The sequence below is a fragment of the Oryctolagus cuniculus genome, chromosome 18 (genome assembly GCF_964237555.1).
Source record: "Oryctolagus cuniculus chromosome 18, mOryCun1.1, whole genome shotgun sequence".
Taxonomy (NCBI): Eukaryota; Metazoa; Chordata; class Mammalia; order Lagomorpha; family Leporidae; genus Oryctolagus; species Oryctolagus cuniculus.
In genome coordinates, this window is record NC_091449.1 from 44,902,336 (window position 1) to 44,924,448 (window position 22,113).

The 22,113-nt window shown below is 38.6% G+C and overlaps 1 protein-coding gene across 10 annotated transcripts in view; it reads right to left on the reverse strand.

Moving 5' to 3' along the window:
• CDH8 (cadherin 8) overlaps nucleotides 1–22,113 on the reverse strand; it is a 420,906-nt gene that overhangs the window by 176,825 nt on the left and 221,968 nt on the right. For all 10 annotated transcript variants that reach the window (XM_070063301.1, XM_070063302.1, XM_070063300.1 and 7 more), the window contains exons 5-7: nucleotides 9,356–9,523; nucleotides 4,461–4,648; nucleotides 572–825 (exon numbers count right to left, since the gene is read on the reverse strand). In XM_070063301.1, coding sequence (XP_069919402.1) covers nucleotides 572–825; nucleotides 4,461–4,648; nucleotides 9,356–9,523 — 610 coding nt within the window. The remainder of the gene's footprint in view (nucleotides 1–571; nucleotides 826–4,460; nucleotides 4,649–9,355; nucleotides 9,524–22,113) is intronic.

Consider the following 22,113-nt stretch of genomic DNA (forward strand, 5'->3'; position numbering starts at 1 on the left):
TAAAAGACACTAAAACAGATATGCTGACCTATCTGAAATGCTCATGAAGTGATAAGGAAATGATTTCAAAGACAAACAGCAAACACAGAAATAAGAGAGAAACTTCTAAATGCATTGACACAGTGGTCTCATGCCTCCAAATTCTAGTTTATAATACAGTGTAACTGTTAAGAAAAGACAGAAGACAAACTAGTAATACTTTCTCAATGCTAAAAAAAAGACAAAAAAATTAAAATGCAAAAGATTCACTCAAATATGCTGCAAAACACTTAAAATTGTGCATTTCCATTAAGTTTTCAGAGAGCTGGAATAGCTTTACTCATCATGATGTTCCCGGTTCTAGGCACTGAATGTAGCTCTTAGTAGGCACATATGCATAACATGCACATGGTTTCACACACAAATACACACAAGGGCATACTCATATACACATGGAAATATGACGATTAAAATCCCATGGTCTTGTGAGTATAGTCCCCATGTCAGCCACACAGAATGTACACATAACTGCATTTTGCACTGATACACTTGTCATTTAAGGTAGCCAGGGTTTCTTTAAAAATAGAAATACCTTATAGGACTGGAGGTGATGTCAGGGTCACGGGCAGTCACCTGCCCAATTACGGAGTTTAAAGCAGCATTTTCATGAACTTCAAGGAGGTAAGTCGGTGAAGAGAAGACAGGGGGCTCATCAGCATCCTCAACGACGATTTTTACTGTTGCCGTGTCTTTAAAGGGCCCCCTGCCACTGAACCGTGGGTCGATATGGACATTGGCTGCCTCTACCTTCAGTGTATAGGATTTTTTGGTCTCAAAGTCCAGAGGCTGTAAGGAAATGACAAAGATTAATGTTTTTCACTAATGACCACAGCAGCAAGAACAAATGCGTGTAATGCTGATGGATGCAAGTTATGTGCATTTAAGCTCATTTGTGAGACTTAATGGGATATCTCTCCATTCCTCCTGATTCAACCTGTAAATTTTACAGGCATTTATTGATATCTGTTTATTATACAAGCTCAGTGAATCTAATCTCCTATTGTTTTGTTTTGTTTTGCTCATTTCACTTGGAATTCACAAAATATTCACAGTCATGAATTGTGCCATCAAAATTTCACTTCAGAGTCATAATAAAATTTTACTAGTGAAGGCATGACCTGCATACTAATCAGCCAGTTAATCAGTCCTCTGCCAGTAGGAGATAAGGCAGCATTGAACACAATCTCTATCTGGGAGGAATATTTTATCATTTCTGCAACAGTGTGTGAAATGTAAAGAACTAGAAATCATCATTGTTTAGTCCAAGGAAACATTATAAAGCATAATTTAGCACTAATCCCAACAAAGAGTGTTTTCTTTTTTCACTTCCAAAGCATTGCTACCCTACTGATCAGGTGGCTAAAAATAAGGGTGTTTTTTTTTTTTTTTTAGGGTATTCTTATATGGTCTCTATTATGAGTACTATGATAGGAAGCAGGAAGGCATATAAAAATACGTGTGTGAAGATACATATCCACTTATTTTAGAAGAAGAAAAAGTGAGGGCAGCATAGATAAATTGCTAGGTCTGGCTCTGCCTTCATCTACCACTTGCAAACAATTGGAAATTACCTCATTGCATCATTACTGACAATATTTATGATATATTAATATGTCATTCCTTGAATATCCAAGAGACACTGTTTAATGACCTAGGTAAATAGAGCTATAAAAAATAGCAGAGTCCCCTTAAATAAACCAGAAACCCATCTGCATGAGAATGCTTATAGTCCAATTCTTGGCAACTCATAACACTTCAGATTTCAAAAATGCAAGTCTGTCAAGATTCAAAGAACTACTTTATGTCTGCATCACAATTTCTCATAAGAAAGAGAATTTTAAATCTGCAATGCAGATTGTAAGATGATAAGAAGCTGGAACACAAACTGGCATCAGTAAACTCAGGTTTCCTGTGAAAGCTTAAATATATATTCTTATTTCAATATCGTGTGCTGATTTTTATATTTGAATTCAGATCTAAATGAGATTGTATTTTATTTGTTTTGTGATATTTTTTACTAATAAGGTAGACACACTTTCCCATCTATTCTGGAATTACTAGACACATGTTCCCATGGATAGATGATTGAAAATCAGCATATTCACAATTGTCCTATCACCCCTACTCTAATAACTAAAAATCTTCACAAACATAACAGATTATTTCTGTTTATTTTTATTTTTCTATTGACAAGTAATAATTGTATAAGTTTTTGGCTAATAATATGGTATTTTAATCTATGTGCACATTGTAGAAAGAGTCAATCAAGCTAATAAACATTCTTTCACCATATCAACTTATTTATATGTAGGGGGGATGAGAATACTTAAAATGTAGTCTTTTATCAATTTTAAAATACACAATTTGTTTTTATTGTGGCTAACACTAAGTGCAATAGAGCACTAACCTTATTCCTTCAGTCTAACTGTGTTCTATGCTCAGTATCTTCCCTCCTCATCCCTCCCCAGTGTCTGATAACTGTAAGTCTTCTCCCCAGGATTGTTCTAGAGATAAAGATCATGATCCCTCATCTGAAGAAGGTTGATGGGGTTGTTCTGTGCATGAATAGAGAAGTAGGCACTCCTTGAACCTTCTCCCATGGTTTGCTTTGGCAATAAATAAGACCAGAACATTCTCCCTACAAAGAGGATCTGAGACTTAGTCTGTTTAATAACACAATGACAATGTACCAAAATATACTCTAGTGTCTTTCATACTTTCACAGACAAAACAGAGGATCCATTATACATTATATTCTAGAGTAAATACATATATTTCTTAGTGTCAAGATGCATAGTATATGCATTGAAGTTCATGAATAAGAGTGAATAAAATATAGCAAACAGCTAATTGTCTCAGGTTATAAAAGCACCTTATGGCAACAAAGGATAGCAACTAATATAACAATAAAAATAACATTAGGAATCATTACTCAAGGAAAATGTGGCTCTGGGTTATTCAATAATTGACTCAAGTATAATTGTATTGTACTCTATTTCCAGCATGAATTTTTAAATACTTGGCAATTCTTAATTCTAAATTCAAGCTAGGATCCTGATACAAAGATAGTGTTCCTCAACAGAGAGTTAAAATAAGTGCAGCCATCTTCTCAAAATTGATTTTTAAATTATTTTGATAAAGAATGTATTCAGAAAACTCCAGTTCCCCATTGTTAATGCCTCTCTAGTAGAGTATTTTAAGAACAAGGCCATAGCAGTAGATCCCAAGGCAACATGATAGAATCACATAGTCAGCTGTATCATACCAATGTAATGCTGAGTAAGCATTAAGGCAAAGGGAAAGGTCATTGGCTCTAACGGTGTAACCCACCATCAAGCTTCTTATTTATGAACAAGCAGATTTATTCAAAAATTATTTTGATGTACTTTATGACAAAGATATATGATGAGGGTAAAAATCTGTGCCCAAAAAATAATATAAACATAGTGTGCCCATAAAATAATATAAACATAGTGTGCCCATGAAATAATGAACTGTGTTCTACACACTTCTTGTAAATGTGGATTTCATGATGAGAAACAAATAGAAATTGTTGCACTGAATTTTTCACATCTGCCATAAAACAATTTGTTGCCAGCAAAAAATGTCTCAAATTGCCATATATTATTCATGCAAGTTAACAAAACCTTCCTTTCTCCAGTGGTAGCCTTATACCCAGAAGCAAGACAAAAGCTTGGACTTTGGATGCATGATTTGAAGTACCCACTGTTAGCAAGGCTGGCCTTGTCCTTCAAGTGCCTGAACTAGTCAGAATGACCAGGCGTGAATGTTCTGCCTGTCTTTGCGTTTCCCAAAATGCACAGCCTCTACTAAGGACTTGGGAAATTTCAATGTATATTGGGAAGATATTTAAATAAGCAGGAATGCAGAGATGGGGATGGTTATATATAGAAACTCAAAGAACCACTGAACTTGTCACCTCTGTGGGCAACCGAAGGTTATTTCCACTGTGAATCCCCTTAGGAACCTTAAACAACATGCCTCAGAATAATTTCTTCAAATAATAGTAATGGCCCACCAGTTTTTTTCCCACATGAGTTGAAGGTTGCCCTCAGGGCACTGGCTTCCTTGCAGCGCTGTAGAACCTTGTGCTGGTTCTGAGCAAATCTTTTTGGCTTAAGAAGAAATACTGAGACATGGACTTGGAGAGAAAAATAAGTGAGATGAGAGGCTATCACCATCATTGTGATTGTTTACCAGAGCTTTAGCTGAAATGTGAAGTGGGCCCAAGGGATAGGAGATGGAACAAGAATTCTAGTCATCATGTCCAATAGCTAAAAGCTAAACATCCACCAGCTCCAACAGTCTATTTGTCAGAAAGAATGCCCAACTCCTGCAAATTTCAAAACTCAAATTTCACAGAGGTACTTTTAAGATGAGCAATATCTTTCTTAGCTTACCTTTCTCAGTCTTATAATGCCATCCTGGGCCTGTGCATCAGACGTGATTTCAAAAAGTGCTGTTCCATCTCCATCAATAATGTCATATGAAGATTGCGCATTTTCCCCAATATCCTGATCATTGGCCTTCACCCTTCCTATTGCAGTGCCAAGAACCACATCTTCTGGTACTGAGAAGTGATACAAACCTTAGAAAAAAGGGGACACAGTGAGCATTGCACGGATCCCGGCCATTCATGAACTCATTTAGCAAATACTAATTTGGCACCTCTTTGGTTCTGGGCATTGCTCTAGATGCTCCCAATGCAGTGATAGAAAAGACATAAATATCCTTTTCCCTTTTGTAATGTGGTCTTTTCAATGATTCAGTGATAAATAGTTCCCAGAAGAAGTGGTGATCTCTCTTCATGACGATTCTGAGATAATGAAACTTATTCAACCATATGTTTATCGAGTAAGTTGGAACAGTTATATCAGAATATTAGTGAGTCTATGTGAAAGTTCTTTCCAATTTGGTGTATAATCACATTGACTGCCTGTGGGGATATTCATTGTTGCCCAACATAAAATATTAAGCTAATTTCAGCACAGAAAGATGCAATGTGTAACACACTGAAAGTCACTTTTGAACTACCTTTATATTTACAGACTTGTAGACTATTTTTGATAAAATCCAATTACTAAACTTCTGTTGTGCCCTGCAGCAAGCTGTTCAGACACATGAAACACTTCTCTTGTTACTAAAGTCCTCATTGCTCTGAAGACCAAAATCCTACCTTCAAAACTCCCTAGGCAAAATACAATTACAGTGTGGATTCATTCTCCTATGGGGACAGTAAAACATGTCTAATTAGTGGCATTAGTCCCATTTTTATTCAAATTATTTTAGCTGTATTGGTGTCACTCACTATCATTGGTATAGAGGAAGCTATTTTACCCCAACCATAACTCCTGGCCAGTACCACTTTAGTGCACCTCTAGCCTACATTTAACTGCCAGTTCTTACATTTATTTGCCTGAGGGTTTTCTCTTGCCTTCAAATCCCATTTTGCCTACTTCACATCAGCCAGATAATTAATGCCCTTACAAAAACAGCCCTTGATGATACATAGGAGTTAGTCTATAAAGTCCTAAGCTCCTCCCCCTCTCTGGAAGCATAACATGGGTTGCATCTTTTTTCTTTACAGTGGTCAGGGCTTCAGTGGGATAAGTCTCCAGTTATCCCCAATGGTAGCTGTTTTGCTAATGCACACTCTTTAGGCTCTCTTTTTCCTCTCTTGCATTATCCCACTGTGTTGCTTGGGACCATCTCCAAGTTAAACTACTCAAATAAAATTCTTGTCTCAGTGCCAATTTCTAGAGAACCCAGATTCAGACAACCAGGAAGTTTTTGTCCCCTTGAAATCACAACAAATTAAAAATAGCCATTCATATGCAATAAACTAGGGGCTGGCACTGTATCACAGTATGTTAAGCTACCATCTGAAGTGCTAGCATCCCTTGTGGGTGCCAGTTTGAGTCCCGGCTGCTCTGCTTCTGATCCAGCTCCCTGTTAATGTGCCTAGTAAAGAAGCAGAAGATGACCTAAGCGCTGGGCCCCTGCACCCATGTGGAAGACCTGGAAGAAGCTCCTGGCTCCTGACTTTGCTTTGGCTCAGCCTTGGCTGTTGCAGCCATTTGGGGAGTGAAACAGAGGATGAAAGAGCTCTCTCTCTGACTCTTTCTCTGTAATTCTTTCAAAATAAATAAATAAATCTCTAAATAAATAAAAAGGAAACATTAAATCTTGAGAACATTATTTAATTCTAGTTTGAAATAAATCACAGCATCCCTTGGATAAACCAAGGCTCATTTTATCCAATATAATAAGACTGGTTCAGATGATGAGTAAAGTTTCTTCTAGCACTAGCACCCTTTTACTTAATGTTGAAATAAGAATACCTCTTAAAATCATGAGGTTATGGGGCTGTGAAACAAAAACATTTCCAAACAGCTTTGCCATCAAGTAGGCACTGAAAATACTCATGCTGAGCACGCGTCTCCCAATTCTCTCATAATTGGTAGAATGATTCCATTTCCTTCAAGGTTTGAGAATAGGTTTAAGAATACCTTTAGGTATGCTTAATAAGTAAATAATCCAGTGAGGGGCCTCCCTTTGCCACCAGTCTTACTTCAGGAGCCTTAGGGAACCAAACAAATGGACCATTCCTTTACCCATTCCTATGCTGTTCATTCTCTTCACCTCTACCAGCATGATCATAGTTAATGGTTATTACCACTAAGAAAGGGAATACTTTTGAAACTCATCAGCCACTGTTGAATTGAAATAACGAATTTATGAGAAAGAAGAGTTGCACATTATGGTATTAAGTATAACAGCAACCAAAGGGAAATAAAAGGTTGGTAGAAGGGATAGGAGAAACAGTGCTCTCCATTTCAATAATTTAGTTGAAAAAAGTTGTATTGTTGTCTGATATATGAATGACCAGATGCTAAAATTCCAAAATTATTAGTGAAAATACATCTCTCCTAATCTTTCTACTTGGAAATGTCTATAGATAAATTCTCAAAGGTGAATCAAGTGTGTCTTTTTCAAGTTCCACTCCTTTCTATTCTATCTCTTCTCTCCTCCTCTCTCTTTCAAGAAAGACCAGTTCTCCTCCTATGGCATTTTCTGTCTCAACGAAAAACACCAGCATGCATCTAATCTTTACCTGCCTACACTACAGTTGTCATTTATCCTTAGACTTCTGTCACCATTAACTCTTAAATATTTGTCTCATCTATCTTCTTTTCCACTTCCACTGTTGTCACCCTTTCCTGCCATGATTACCACCTTCTACATGAATAATTGCAAGTCCCCCTTTAACTGGCTGTAGTGTATAGAAGATAGTAGACGAGGGCTAGCTTTTAATTTTTCTGATTTCCTTGTGACCAAACCCTGTAACTCAGTTTATAAATTTAATCTCTTTTAATGGCATGCCAGTAATCTTAGGATAAAGAGAATGGTACTTAAAATGGTCTAAAAATCCGCCGGCGCCGCAGCTCACTAGGCTAATCCTCCGCCTTGTGGCGCCAGCACACTGGGTTCTAGTCTTGGTCGGGGTGCCGGATTCTGTCCCAGTTGCCCCTCTTCCAGCCCAGCTCTCTGCTGTGGCCAGGGAGTGCAGTGGAGGATGGCCCAAGTGCTTGGGCCCTGCACCCCATGGGAGACCAGGAGAAGTACCTGGCTCCTGCCATCGGATCAGTGTGGTGCGCCAGCCGCGGCGGCCATTGGAGGGTGAACCAACGGCAAAGGAAGACCTTTCTCTCTGTCTCTCTCTCTCTCACTGTCCACTCTGCCTGTCCAAAAAAAAAAAAAAAAAATGGCTTAAAAATCCAAGAACAGTAATGCCCACCTATCCTAACTTTCCTGCTCATTTTCACAATTTTTCCTTCTGGTCTTCTGTGTTCCAGCTGTAGTGAAATTATTCCCATTCTCATACAGAACTCTGGAGTTTCCACAAGCGCTTTTAAAATATATAGATTTAAGGTGTATGATATGACATTTTGATGCAAAATCACCACCTCAGAAAGATACTAACATTCCCATATTCACTGTAGTCAAGAACTAGAAACAACTTAATTTTCTGTTGACAGACGAGTTAATAAAGAAGTTGCGTATATATGCAGTGGAATATTATTGAGCCTTTAAAAGAATGAGTTCTTGCCATTTGTGACAACATAGCTGAAAATGGTGGACATTATGGTAAGTGAAATAAGTCAAAGAGAAAAAAATACTCCCTGATATCACTGACATGTAGAATCTAAATGAATATATAAACAAATGGACAAACAAAGCTGATAGATACACACATGACTTGAGAGCATTGTTTTCTAGCTACAGTGTTCATTCACCCTTCACGGATGTCATCTTTTGCCAGCTAATTTTATTCACTCTTCACATCTCAATCCAGGAGTCCTCATGTCCGCAAGGCCTTGCCAAACCAACTCTCCATGTAAGATCACTTGGGGAAATTCTGAGAAGAAAAGTACCCTTTTATGGGATAAGAAAGTTGGCAAACCATGATTATCTCTCTGATTCATTGATGGTGGCTGCCCGGAAAGACACTGAGGTCTCTAAGGCAGAGTGCAACCTTATCAAGGAAGAGTAAGGGAAAGATTACTGATGCAGGACAGGTGTGCATCTTCCTTTTTTTTTTTTTTTTTTAAGATTTTTATGTATTTATTTGAGAGGTAGGGTTACAGACAGTGAGAGAAAGAAACAGAGAGAAAGGTCTTCCTTTCGTTGGTCCACCCCCCAAATGGCCGCTATGGCCGGCGCTGTGCTGATCTGATGCCAGGAGCCAAGACCTTCTTCCTGGTCTCCCATGCGGGTGCAGGGGCCCAAGGATTTGGGCCATCTCCTACTGCTTTCCCAGGCCATAGAAGAGAGCTGGACTGGAAGAGGAGCAGCCGGGACTCGAACCGGTGCCCTTATGAGATGCCAGCACCTCAGGCGGAGGATTACCTACTGCGCCACAGCGCCGGCCGGCCCCGGGTATGCACTTTTCAGCAAGAGCACTGAATATTTACCTTTGCCACCTCGGATACTAGGGATCTGGTTTCTTTGATATAACAAATGCTACTAACAAAGAGACAAAGTCTGAGTTTCATTTTCATCATTCTCTCAAGTTGATTCTAACTCTGTTATTGTACACTTGATATTTGGAAATTTTCTCAACTTTCTGAAATATATAAAATGTGGTGTTTACATGATGACAGGACTATTGGTTTTTACATATGTATGCTATTCCTCAAGCAGAATAAGCACTCAATGTCATTGAAAATTATAGCACAAATTCAAATGAAAACATCATTCTTAGAATTTCACCCAGTGCAGGAAATTTACTTACTCTGTGCAAACTTTGGAGGATTGTCATTAACATCAGTAAGGGTCACTGTAAGTGTTGTGGTCCCAGACAGGCCACCCGAGTGTCCACCCATATCTTTGGCTTGGATAACAACCAGGTACTCCTCCTTGGCTTCTCTGTCCATGTTGGGAAGGGCAGTTTTTATAATAGCTGAGGGAGAAAATGGAAGAATGACTTCTGGGCAGAGAGTTCATTCAGCACTAAACATGTGAATCAGTACATACACGTGCACACACACAGAGTTTACACACACACATCAAGTCCTCTCAGATAAATTTGTTTTCTTTTGACATTCAACTGCTATATATCTGTGATAGCAACACTGAGAAAGGGTGTAACTTATAGACATTTATGGATAACTTGCCAAAGTACATTTTAAAATCATAGAAAAAGAACTTGAAAAAATATACATTAAAAAGTAAACTGAATGGTGTATTCTTGCTTACAATATTAAAGTATAAATCACAACATAGCTTCATCCGCCGAGGAAAACCTTGGCAGTGAAAGTATTCTACAATTTATCACATGCCCCAAATTCCCTTACAAGATGACTAAATACACAAATAGCTTGAAGGTTCTAAGGTCAAAGATAAATTATTCTGCAGCTCACAAATACTTAGGGAGATGAAATAAATTAATGTACTATTAGATTCAACTCAGATGAATACAACACCAATCAGAATTAATATAGTCAGTTGTCTAAATTCTAAAGTACTGCTCAACTATATTTATATTTTAATTGTTTTGTTTCATCTTCTCTGTTGTAAATGTAGCAAATAGTTTAGATAAATGAAATATATGGAAAATAAGAAAACTGATAATACATAAAATAATGAGAAATAAAATAAATCATAACTGCTAAAATCTCAGTACTTTTTCTTCTGATTCATTGTCAAGGTCTCATGTGTGTCTTTCTGTTTCACTAATAGTTTATTATCCTTTTTAAAGACTCAGAATCTACTTAGATATCTGAAGATAGTTTGAAAATATTTAATAGGCACTGTTCCTGTCTCCACATCACTCTTCATAGATTACTAATGCTGAAATTTGGGTGTGCATAACCCCAAGGTCAACACATAGATATGCACACAGATGTATATGTGTATATATATTAACATTTAATCACAAATATGACCATGAGATAAGCATTGTTCTGGACCTTTTTTTCTCACAATGGATGTTTTTGAGAATCTTTCTTATAAGTACATATAGGTTTACCTCATTAATTCTTACAGTTGCAAAATATTTTTATTGTATGAGTGTATACAAGTTGGTTTAACATTCCCATACTAATGGAGATTGTAGTTTTCTTATTTTTCCCATTTCATATATATTTCATATATGTTATATGTGTGATGGTATATTTTTCTATTTCCTACATTTTTATCTAACTCTGTCACAACGTGTCCCTTTCCATATTACTAAATATTCATAATAAAAATACAGACTATTCTAGAATATTCCTACTGGATTGCTGTATATTTCTTTTGTCTAAATGTAGAAAACTGCTCAGATTAAAGATAATCTCAGGGCCAGCACTGTGGTGCAGAGGGGTAAAGCCTTGGCCTGAAGCGCCAGCATCCCATATGGGTGCCAGTTCGAGACCCAGCTGTTCCACTTCTGATCCCACTCTCTGCTATGGTCCGGAAAAGCAGTAGAAGATGGCCCAAGTTCTTGGGCCCCTGCATCCACGTGGGAGACCCGGAAGAAGCTCCTGGCTCCTGGCTCCAGGCTCCTAGCTTACGATTGGCCCAGCTCTGGCCGTTGCAGCCAACTGGGAGTGAACCAGTGGATGGAAGACCTCTCTCTCTCCCTCTCTCTCTCTCTGCCTCTCCTTTCTCTGTGTAACTCTTTCAAATAAATAAGTAAATCTTAAAAAGAAAAAAAAAAAAAAGAGAGAGAATCTCTCCCCTACACATACCACACACTTATAACATCAGCGACACCACAAATGTTCATTTCAAATCGAGGATGAGGCCTTCTCCTGGCTTCTTCAGGTGTTGTAATTCTGGTTTTGTGCTTTTTATGTTTTTGTTTTTCGTTTTTTGACAGGCAGAGTGGACAGTGAGAGAGAGAGAGAGAGAGAAACAGAGAGAAAGGTCTTCCTTTTCCATTGGTTCACCCCTCAATGGCCACCGCGACCAGCACGCTGCGGATGGCGCACCGCACTGATCCAAAGCCAGGAGCCAGGCGCCTTCTCCTGGTCTCCCATGTGGGTGCAGGGCCTAAGGACCTGGGCCATCCTCCACTGCACTCCTGGGCCACAGCAGAGAGCTGGACTGAAAGAGGAGCAACCGGGACAGAATCCGGTGCCCCAACCAGGACTAGAACCTGGTGTGCCAGCGCCGCAGGTGGAGGATTAGCCTAGTGAGCCTCGGCGCAGGCCTCGGCGCAGGCCTGTGCTTTGTTTTGATTCATATGCTCTGATTAAATCTTCTCTCTGTGAAAGGTCTGACAGTTCAAGTCTGTGAATTATATGAGTAGCAGTCAAGGCACAACAACAGTGGCAAGGGAAATCTAATTCACCTAAGAATTGAGCAGTCCTTGGAAGAGTTCTTACACACTTTACTAGACACTGACACCACTTTTATACCATTCAGGGAGAACCCAATTTAATAACCCTGCTGATTCTGAAACATTTATAGTAGTATAATGATATCCTTTCGTGCAATGGTTTCTTTCAGAATTTGATCATATCATAATATAACTCATAGATAATACTTATATGATAAGAAAAAACAAAAACATAATGAAAAGAAAAGAAAAATGGAAACATAGTAACCATTTTGATTCAGATCATTGTAAGGCATTGTTGAATGCAAATACATAAGAAAAAATATCAATATTAATAAAAATCAATCATTAGCTAACTGAAATGCCAAGACAGCTACAATGCTCTGGATATGGATATGTGTGTGTGTGTGTGTGTGTATCAGAATATCTGTCGCTCCCCCATTTGCGGAGGAACGACACAGGACCCTGCGCTGTTCTTTTGTCTGCTCGGCCCTTCCCGGGTTTGCTGCTGGTTCTTCCCGGGTTGGCTGCCGATCCTTCCACCTCCGTGGAAGGGCGGCTCCCCCTGCCACTTTCCCCACATCCGCGGGGGGAGCGGCATACCGCCGGCCGGCTCTCGCGGGGGCTGCTCAGATGTTATCCGGATGTTCCCTTTAGATGTTCCTGGTGCATGGTGTCTCTCTCCTCCTTTATAGTCCTCTTCCACCAATCCCAACTCTGCTACCCACACGCCGAGTACGCTGCTCTCCTCCAGTCAGGAGCAGGATAAGCTCCTGCAGGTTACTGGTTGAACTGGAGGCAGCTGTGTAGAAGCTGTTTCCTCCTCTCCCAGCGCCATATTGTGGGAGAGCAGATGCATAGAATAAGTCTTAATTCCAGTAACTTAGTCTAGTCTGAGTTGCTCCCCACAAATATCTTCACTATGTGTCAAATTTTTGTTAGAAAATTATTTTACTCTTGTGTGTTCACATGAATGGTTGTGAAGTTTAAGTACCATCACATTCTAAGGCAGAAGCTATCCACTGAACTTTGGAATTCAACATGCTATTTCTGGTAATCAGAGGAAAAACAGTAGAGTTTCTCCAGGAAGGTAGCAATTTCTTTCAAGGAAGTTGATGGGGTAAGGTCTACACATGAACCTTCTCGATTAACTTATTGGAAGAATTCCTACTACTTCTTGAGATTCAAGACAGATTGGAATTAATTAGCATCATCATTTAAAAATATAAATAAAAAATTAAAAGATAAACAAAATGTGATGTCTCTCAGACACTTGGAATTAAAATGGTTTTGTGGCTCAGTTGAAAATAGCATAGCTGGGTTGTGAGTTATATCAGAAAATGATGAGTCATTTCAGAATATGAGTGAGGCATCACAGTGCAGGGTTTTGCTTATTAAATTGAAGAAGATATGCTCCAAGGGTCTACACCAATCATGGAATTTTTTTGATGCCTTCCAACACTGAGGTATACAACATCACACCACCTAAGTTGCAGATATATATATATATATTAAAAATTTTGACTCACCTTATAAATGTTCCTTCATAATCGAAGTCACGCAATGTGGCTTCTTATCTTTCTCTAACACTTACTCATTTTGGGAACATGAACAAATTATTAAGCCCATCAGGGTACAATATTCCACCCTGTCAAATGAAGATAACTGAAGATAATAGCCTCTCATTGTGGGTAATCTAAAATTATGTGAAGTAATTCATTCAAAGTTGTTTGCACACAGTAGTTACCAAACCATGCTGCTTCCCTTTATCCCTCACCTTCCCTAACATGCTTCATTAATTGCCTTGGGCGCCGGTGGTTAGAGTACTGAATATTCTCTAATTTTTATACCAGATCCACTATCCTACCTTCTCCTCCTACACTTGACATGAAAGAGTTGCCTTACTTGATTTTTTAAATGAACTCCCTTACTTTTCAACTTTCTCTTAGGCTTCACCAGCATAGATTATCCTAGGAGAGTGTCTACATTGTATAGGGTAAGACCACAGAATCTCCAAAGACCTTACTCCCATGTTTGACCTCTCTAATGTTACTATTCTGGGATATTGTTATAGTAAAACTCTACCTAGCATTCGACAGCTGCCTTATTCTCTGGTTCCTGTGGACTAAGGGATTATAATGGAACTATACTGCTTGCCTCAGGGTGCTTCATTATCCTCTGTTGACCCACACCTTTGTTATTTTATTCACTAGTACATTCTACTCAATCACTCTGGTCCTGGCAGGGCTCTAAAAGTTATAGTCAGGATACTGATACTTTATCCAAGTCTCCAACACCCCACCAGCATGTCATTCTTACACAGACATCTATAGTTCAAACTTTCTCCAATGCAATAATGAATTGTGGTTCAGAGGCCAGCTCCTTGAGAAGGCAGAGAACGTATAGTTCCAGAGCTGTAAAATGTGAATAATATCTCTTTAGTTTATTGAGTTGTTCTGGGTGACTTGGCTAGGATGTGGTATATCCAGGAGTCTTTACACTCCTTCATTTCTAATACAATATTGACAGTAAGCTTCTTGATTTCTAATGTAGGCAGAGAGTCTCTCCAAGGTTTCTTTCTTTAAGATTTTCAACACATTTAACTGGCTTCAATTCAAACAGTATAATGAAGAGTTCTGGCTTTGCTGGAGTCCACTGCTTCTAGTCTCAACCTCACAAACCACAGTAACTTATTCGAAAATCCATGACAAAATTTCTGGAACTTTTTCTCAACTACTTTATGACTATAGAGACAAGAGGGAAAAAAAAAAAAAAACAATAAATGTCCTTGATCATCCTACTTTTCTCTTTGTGTTGGAGCTTAGCTATGCATGTTACTTCTTTACTACCATTCAAAGAGCAGATCATTTCATTCCCACAGATGTCGCCAACATACTGATAGACTCCTAAAATGATTAAACTCTCTCCCCCACCTCCACCCCATTGCTCCCACTCTAGTTCTTTCTCATAAAATGTAGGGGAGGGGGTGAGAGTTTGCTCTAATGGTTAAGACGCCAGATGAGATGCCTGCACCTCAGAATGCTTGGGTTTGTTTCCTAGTTCTGCTACCAATCCTGGCCTCCTCATAATACATACCTCGAGAGGCAGATGGATGACTCAAGCAGTTGGGTCCCTGCCATCCAGCTGCTGGTTTTAGTCTGACTCAGTCCTATCCATTGTAGGAATTTCAGAAATGAATTACAGGATCCCTTTCTCTGTTTATCTGCCTCTAAAATTTGTATAGATTCTTCAACTTGTTTACTCCTGCTCTGGCTACATATTCTCTCAAGAACTATTAGATTTAGGCTGCTTCTTTGGTGAATAAGAGACAGAAATTCCCTATTTTTAAAACCATTGTTTGGTATTACATATCACCTAACATACACAACAGAAAATATTAGGACAGATTGTTCTTTCCTCTGGATTGGAGAAGTCAAAAATTCTGTCCCATGAATACTAAAAAAGTGACTTAAAATATCAGTTAAATGACATTTCTTATTTATTTTCAATGAAGAAAAGGCAGATAGGAGATTCCTACACCTTTTTGCCAAATAAACTAACTCAAAACACCTTTTGGTGGTGCCAAAAATAATAGCTCCCTGTTGTCAAAAACATGAAGTTACACCCCTCATTTTCACAGTAGTGGCCAAGTAACAGTGCCACTCTGGTCCTCTTACTTTCTTACAGTCATACACTCTCAATACCCAGTAAGGTACCCAGAAGCTTACATATGCTGAAGCTTATGGCACACCAGCTTGGCAACAAATTAGGCTTTTCAATTTTATGACAAGCAAGAAAAAAAAAAAATGCCTTCTTCTGGGGAAGTCAATGAAATATCTTCATGTGGGTATTTGACAAATAGCCTCACAATAAAGAATATCAACCTAGATAATTATTGATTAACCATGGATGTTCCAGAATAAGGCTTTGAGTTGATGAAATTAAAATTAATATAAATTTCGACTCTGCCTTTTGCAAACTGTAACTCAATAATGGTTTGGGAGTTTAGATTTAGACTCCTCCATCTCATTATTGTCTAACCTTGGATAAGTCACAGAGCATCTGTGGGACAAACCTGAGTCTTGAAAATGAGGGACTCTACCACTTTGTGTTTTCAGAAGGAAAAAACCACCACTGGTGTCCAAAGAGGAATGAGGCAGCTTTGCAGGACTCTCAGTGGCACCTAGTGTACAGTAGCGGCAAAGGTGAAATGCAAGCAATCACACTTTCAAAGAGTTTCATTGGAACTCCGTTTTGAAAATCTATGCTAACAGAAACTTCAACTAATGATTTTTGCTCCACTCTCCATGGATTTATTTCGGTGGGGCTTGAACCTGGCACTGGGAAGTAAAGGAAGGAAGGTAAGCTCCTGGAGGTGAACCCTAATAAGATAAAGAAGTGAAAAGGGATCATCTTTCCTTGAAACCAACATCCATTCTCTTTCTATGAACAGACTAATGTACTTGAATCCCCTGTATTTAAAAGACATGATTTTGTCTTCACTTCACTCAATCAAATGGAGATTTCCCCGGTACAAAAGTTTCAGAATATAAATCCTAGTCTGTCCTAAATTCTTCCTAATGCTACACAGCTGTTCCTTGTGTCTCATCATCCAGGGAGGACTTCTGATTAGAATCTAGTTTCTGTCATCTCAAAAATTTAAAACTTGTGTTGTTTTTTTCCTTCCCATTGTCTTTGGTGTTATCATTTGAGAAGCATTTTATATCCCTCACGAAGACTTCTTTTTATAATTTCTGTGATATCACCAGATTGAGAGGCTTCACAAGAAAGGCAAGGAGATGCTGATTAACTCTTTTGTCATTTTGAAGGCTGATTACTGTAATTCATTCTTCGTGGGTCTCCCAGATTGTGCCGTTCAAAGATTGCAGTTGATATAAAATGCTGTGCTAGACTTCTGTTTTGAATAGAACTTGTTGAACATATTATCCTGGTTATAAACCCACTAGCTTTGGTATCCCAAACCCCTTGCCAATTTGGTGTGCAATTATCATCTTACTATTTGTGAAAAAGGGTCTTTCCTTTATAAGGCTAAGTAGTACAAATTCACTAGACACAATTTCTTGTGGGTGCTCATCTACTACACTCACACTTTCTATGTGTTTTAACTATGTGTATTACATGTAACTATGTGTAGTTCCTATAACATGCTACCAGTTATAAAGAGTAAGGGACACAAAACCAGAGATGCTTTAATATATGCCAATCATGTCATTCAACAATAGCTTTACGTCAATTCCAAACCTGTACGGGTGTGTCACAGAGTAATGTGCAACACTTAGGCAAATACATTAGATAATTGTGCAACTTCCATTGAGCTAAAAGAAAACTACTTTCTTTGTGCATAACAAATTATAAGTTAGATGAATAGGTGACACATATATACATATACACATGAGGTATATAGATAGAATGGCTGGGATTTGGGGAAATTGCATCACATATATTTCTAGTGCCTTTGTAAAATATGACAATGTAATTGGAAATGCAATTGTGAGATCAATCAGGAATAAAGAGTTTTTTTTATACACACCAGCTCAGTTTTTTTAAAGTTAAGAATTTACTCTTTTTTTTTTTTTTTTTTTTTTTTTTTTGACAGGCAGAGTGGACAGTGAGAGAGAGAGACAGAGAGAAAGGTCTTCCTTTGCCGTTGGTTCACCTTCCAATGGCCGCCACGGCTGGCGCGCTGCAGCCGGCACACCGCACTGATCCGAAGGCAGGAGCCAGGAGCTTATCCTGGTCTCCCATGGGGTGCAGGGCCCAAGCACTTGGGCCATCCTCCACTGCCTTCCCGGGCCACAGCAGAGAGCTGGCCTGGAAGAGGGGCAACCGGGACAGAATCTGGCGCCCCGACTGGGACTATTGAGCTGCGGCGCCGGCCAAGAATTTACTCTTTAAAAAATAAATTATAACATTTGCTTTTTCCTGACCTTCACTTTTTTTTTAGGTTGAGACGTTCACTTTTCTGTATGATCCTTGTTTTAAAAGGAAGCAATTTAGATATTAACAATAGAGAAATAATCAATTAGTGATTAGGGTTAGAGAGATCACAAACACACAAATACCAATCAAGTATTAAAAACCCAGTACAGTGATGGACATTTGGCTTAGTGGTGAAGGGGCCAGTTAAGACATCTACATTCCACATGGCAGTGCCTGGCTTTGATTACTGGCTCTGACTCTTAATTCCAGCTTCTTGCTTATGTGGATCTTAAGATGCAGCTGCAACAGCTCAAGTAGCTGGATTCCCTCCAGCCAACTGGGAGAACTGGATTGAGTTTCTGGCTCCCAGCTTCAGTACTTGTGCTGTTGCAGGCATTTGGGGAGCAAATCAGTTCATGGTGCTCTCTCATTCTCTCTGCCTATCAAATAAATAAATAAATAAACAAACAAATGAATAAAAATAAACTATGTTAAAAGTGATTCTGTAACAGCATAAAATATTTATAAATTTCTTTTAAAATTCATGCATGCAATGATTATTATAGTTCTACATTGCTACATACAACTGTATATTAAAATTGGAAAGAAAATATACATAAAGATACCTTGTGTTTATGTGGGTGCAATGGAAGTGTTCCTTTCCCCCATATTTCTCAGTACTTAGTAATAGGGGACACAGATCTTTATGTGTTAGACAATGGGCTTTGAGGTTGGATAGGAGAGAATATATGTGATCTTGGGCAGGTCACAAACTCCCTGAGGCTCACTGATCTCATGTAGAAAATGTTATGAATTGCTAAATAAATGTTTAAAGTTGATATTATAACATGAGGTGTATAATCCAACTGTTTTACTTTATACTATATATGTAGATATATAAGTATATGCGTAATTTTATGTTTATATTTCACATACACATATATGTGAAAATAAAATTTAGGTATTAATTGAGTGGTAACAATAACTAGCATAAATTTATGCTATTTTTCTAAAAATTAAAAAACAAAGATTATACTCAGTGATAGTACAAGATATGAAAATTCCTTACCAGCTTCAATAAAGTAATGTGGAGGGTTGTGGTGGCACAGTGTGGAAGCTTCCATTTGCATCACCAGCATCCCATCTTGGAGTGCTGGTCAAGTACTGGCTGCTCTGCTTCTGAAACACTTTCCTGATAATGCACCCAAGAGGGCAGTGCATGACGGTCCAGGTGCTTGCACCGCTGAGACCTATGTGGGAATCCAGAGTGGAGTTTCTGGCTACTGGTTTCAGCCTGGCCCACCTATGGCTGTTGTGGCCATTTAGGGGCATAAACCAGTATATAAAAGATCTCTCTCACTCTCTTTCTCTGTCTTTCCCTCTTTCTCTGACACTTTGCCTTTCCAATAAATGAACAGGTAAATTTTAAAATGGGAGTACGGGACAGGCATTTGGTTTGTGGTGAAGATGCCAATGGTATTCGCGGATCTCACTTTGGAATGCCTGGGTTCCACTTCCAATTCCAGCTTCCTACTTGATGCTCATCCTAGGAGGCAGCAGTGAAGGCTCAAGCAGTTGAGTCTCTGCCACTCACATGGGAGATCCAGAAGAGTTCTGTAGTTCTGAGCTCCTCATTTTGGCCTGTATCAGTCCCTGTTACTGCTGACATTCGGGGAGCAAACCAGCCTATGGATGGTCTTTCTCTGTCTGTCTCTTTCTCTCTTTCTTTCATGAAAAAGGAAATAACTACATTCTTAAATAAAAGGGATGCCCACAGTGATTTCCAGATAAATTATTTTTTCTTTTGCATTCAAATCTCTGTGTGATTTTTTTTCCCCAAATGCTTTTTACTGCAAGAGGCTACACAGCATATATCTATGATTCCCCAGTGACTGTTCTTTCTTTATGTTTGCCACAGACTTTGATGCTGCTACAGTTTCATGTGGATAACGCAGCCCAGACCACCCTTACCCTTTACTTGTCTTCTTAAAATTCCATATGTTTTTTCGGGCCCAGCTTGGACATTTCAGCAGCCAAGAAGCCTTCTCAGGCCGGGAAGAACTAATTATTCCTTTCCTTTTGACCTTGTGTGCCTTCACTAGAAACTTCCTTACAGAATTTACCTTTATGTTTCTTCTGCATTGCACCACCTCCCCTATGCTTTCCACCTGTACTGAGTAAGTTCTATGTCTTATCCTTTCATGCACAGAAACTTGTACAATCCCTGACATGTAATAGATATGCAAAAAATATAAGAGGGAAGAAAGCAATATAAAGAGGGAGAGAAAAGGTGGGAGAAAATGAGGCAGAAAAAAAGATGGAGAGGTAGGAAAAAACAGTAATTAGAAAATTTCTGAACTGCTTTGGGGGGTCTTGGCCATAGAGCACGGAAGCACTTGATACATATTAATAACTGCTATGTCTCTAGGGACCAGAGACATTTAGATGCTGCCACAAAGTCATAGCGCCACAAGTTGGGGAGTGGATATCAGATTTTGACCTTAGGTCTAATTACCTTCAGGGAGGATTCCATTCTAGAACAGACCAACAGCCACATCATAAGGTTGTACCGGCCTGCCAGAGGAAGGTCAGGACACTTAAATGAATGCCAGGGAGGTAAGTGTGCTTTGAGGACTAAAGAGCCCAGGGGTGTACAATGTTTTTCTAGATATTTTAACCATTTCATAATTGACAATTGAGCTATTAATTAAATCTCTTAGTATAAATTTGTGGTATAGTGTTCTAATATTTCAGATATTCTTATGAGTATTCAAGAGAGGGGGTTTTACTAAGGGGCTAAGTATCCTAGGAACATTTCATGAATTTAAATGCTTGGGGATGGATTAATGAAAAACAATTATATGATGTATATGCTTTAGTAATGAATGATCCTTCTGACTTATTTGTTATTTTTTAAGTTCCCACAGTTATTTATTTCTCTGGGAAATGGCATCCAAATGTCTCTCCCCTACCTCATAGGAAAATTTAATTCCTTTTTTTGAGGCTGAAAATGTATGATCCCATAAATATTAGGGATTTGGAATCTGGTCCAGTAATGAAAAAAATCTCAGGCAAGAACACACAGGCTGTGGGTAAACAAGGATTCAAATCTTGGTCTCTAGAATCATAGTTATGAAATATTAATGAAATAAAATACTCTTCTTTTGCTAAAAATCTCCAAAGAGTGCTTAGTAAGATATTTGTCTGACAATCTCCTATGCTGTCACAGCATCTTAATAAGTCTGCTGATAGACATAACTTCTTTCACATAGGTTTTATATATTAACCTCTCCACGCCCCGCTCCACTTATGCTTGAAAATTATTTCTAGAGAACAGCAGGCTTGGAAGCTTTACATCAGGCCACTAAGGATCACTCAAGTATCTCAATGTGTAAAAACTGCTCCATTCCTTGTGAATTTTCACTTTTATGATGCAGTACATCCTTAGAAGAAAAAAATTATAGCTTCTTAATTCTCCCACCATGTAGATCACTGCTGCAGGTATACCCATGTCATTACGGGGTAATATGTGATATCCTTGTAAGAGAATTAACCATCATAATCCATCTCTCTATTTGTATATGCAGCATGCATAGTGACTTTAGTGTATGCACTGTTGCTTCTGCAGCTCCTGGAATCCTCCTTTTTAAATAATTCTGCACAGTATTTTCAGTATCAACACATAGCTAGCCAGTAACCAGTACCACTTAAACTGCCAATTTTGAGATACACTGAAATGCTTGCAATTATTCCTATTCAGAATTAAGGTGAATTTATTTTCCCCTAAATGAAAAAAACTTCCAGGGACTCCTCAATCAAGTGGAATTATTTCTGTGAAGAACATGATGGCACTATTCTTTCCTTAAGCCATAATTCCAATAACAAATTATACATATGATAAGGATGGATGGCTTAAAAAGGCAAAGTGAAAGTCATTAAAAATTGGAGGTTTCTCCTAGCAATTCATAATTTAAGCAGATGAGAATAGCAGGGTGGCAGATTAGATAGAGTACAAGTTCTGGAATCACCTTTAAGAATTAGAGCCAGAATTCATAGCTGCATCTAAATAAAGTTAGGGGATTGTTTTCATCCATCTACCAGAGAAAGATGGAAACACCCACCTGACACAATATGAAATAGTTCCCAGGGGATAACACATACTAAAAACAAATTTCAATTGAGCTGATCCTGTCTCCAAATGTTAAAATGGTCCTTATTCTTATGCTTCAAAGGAAGTTTCTGTGCCTGGCTTTCAATTAGAAGTGGCACATCTAACACTGCCCACG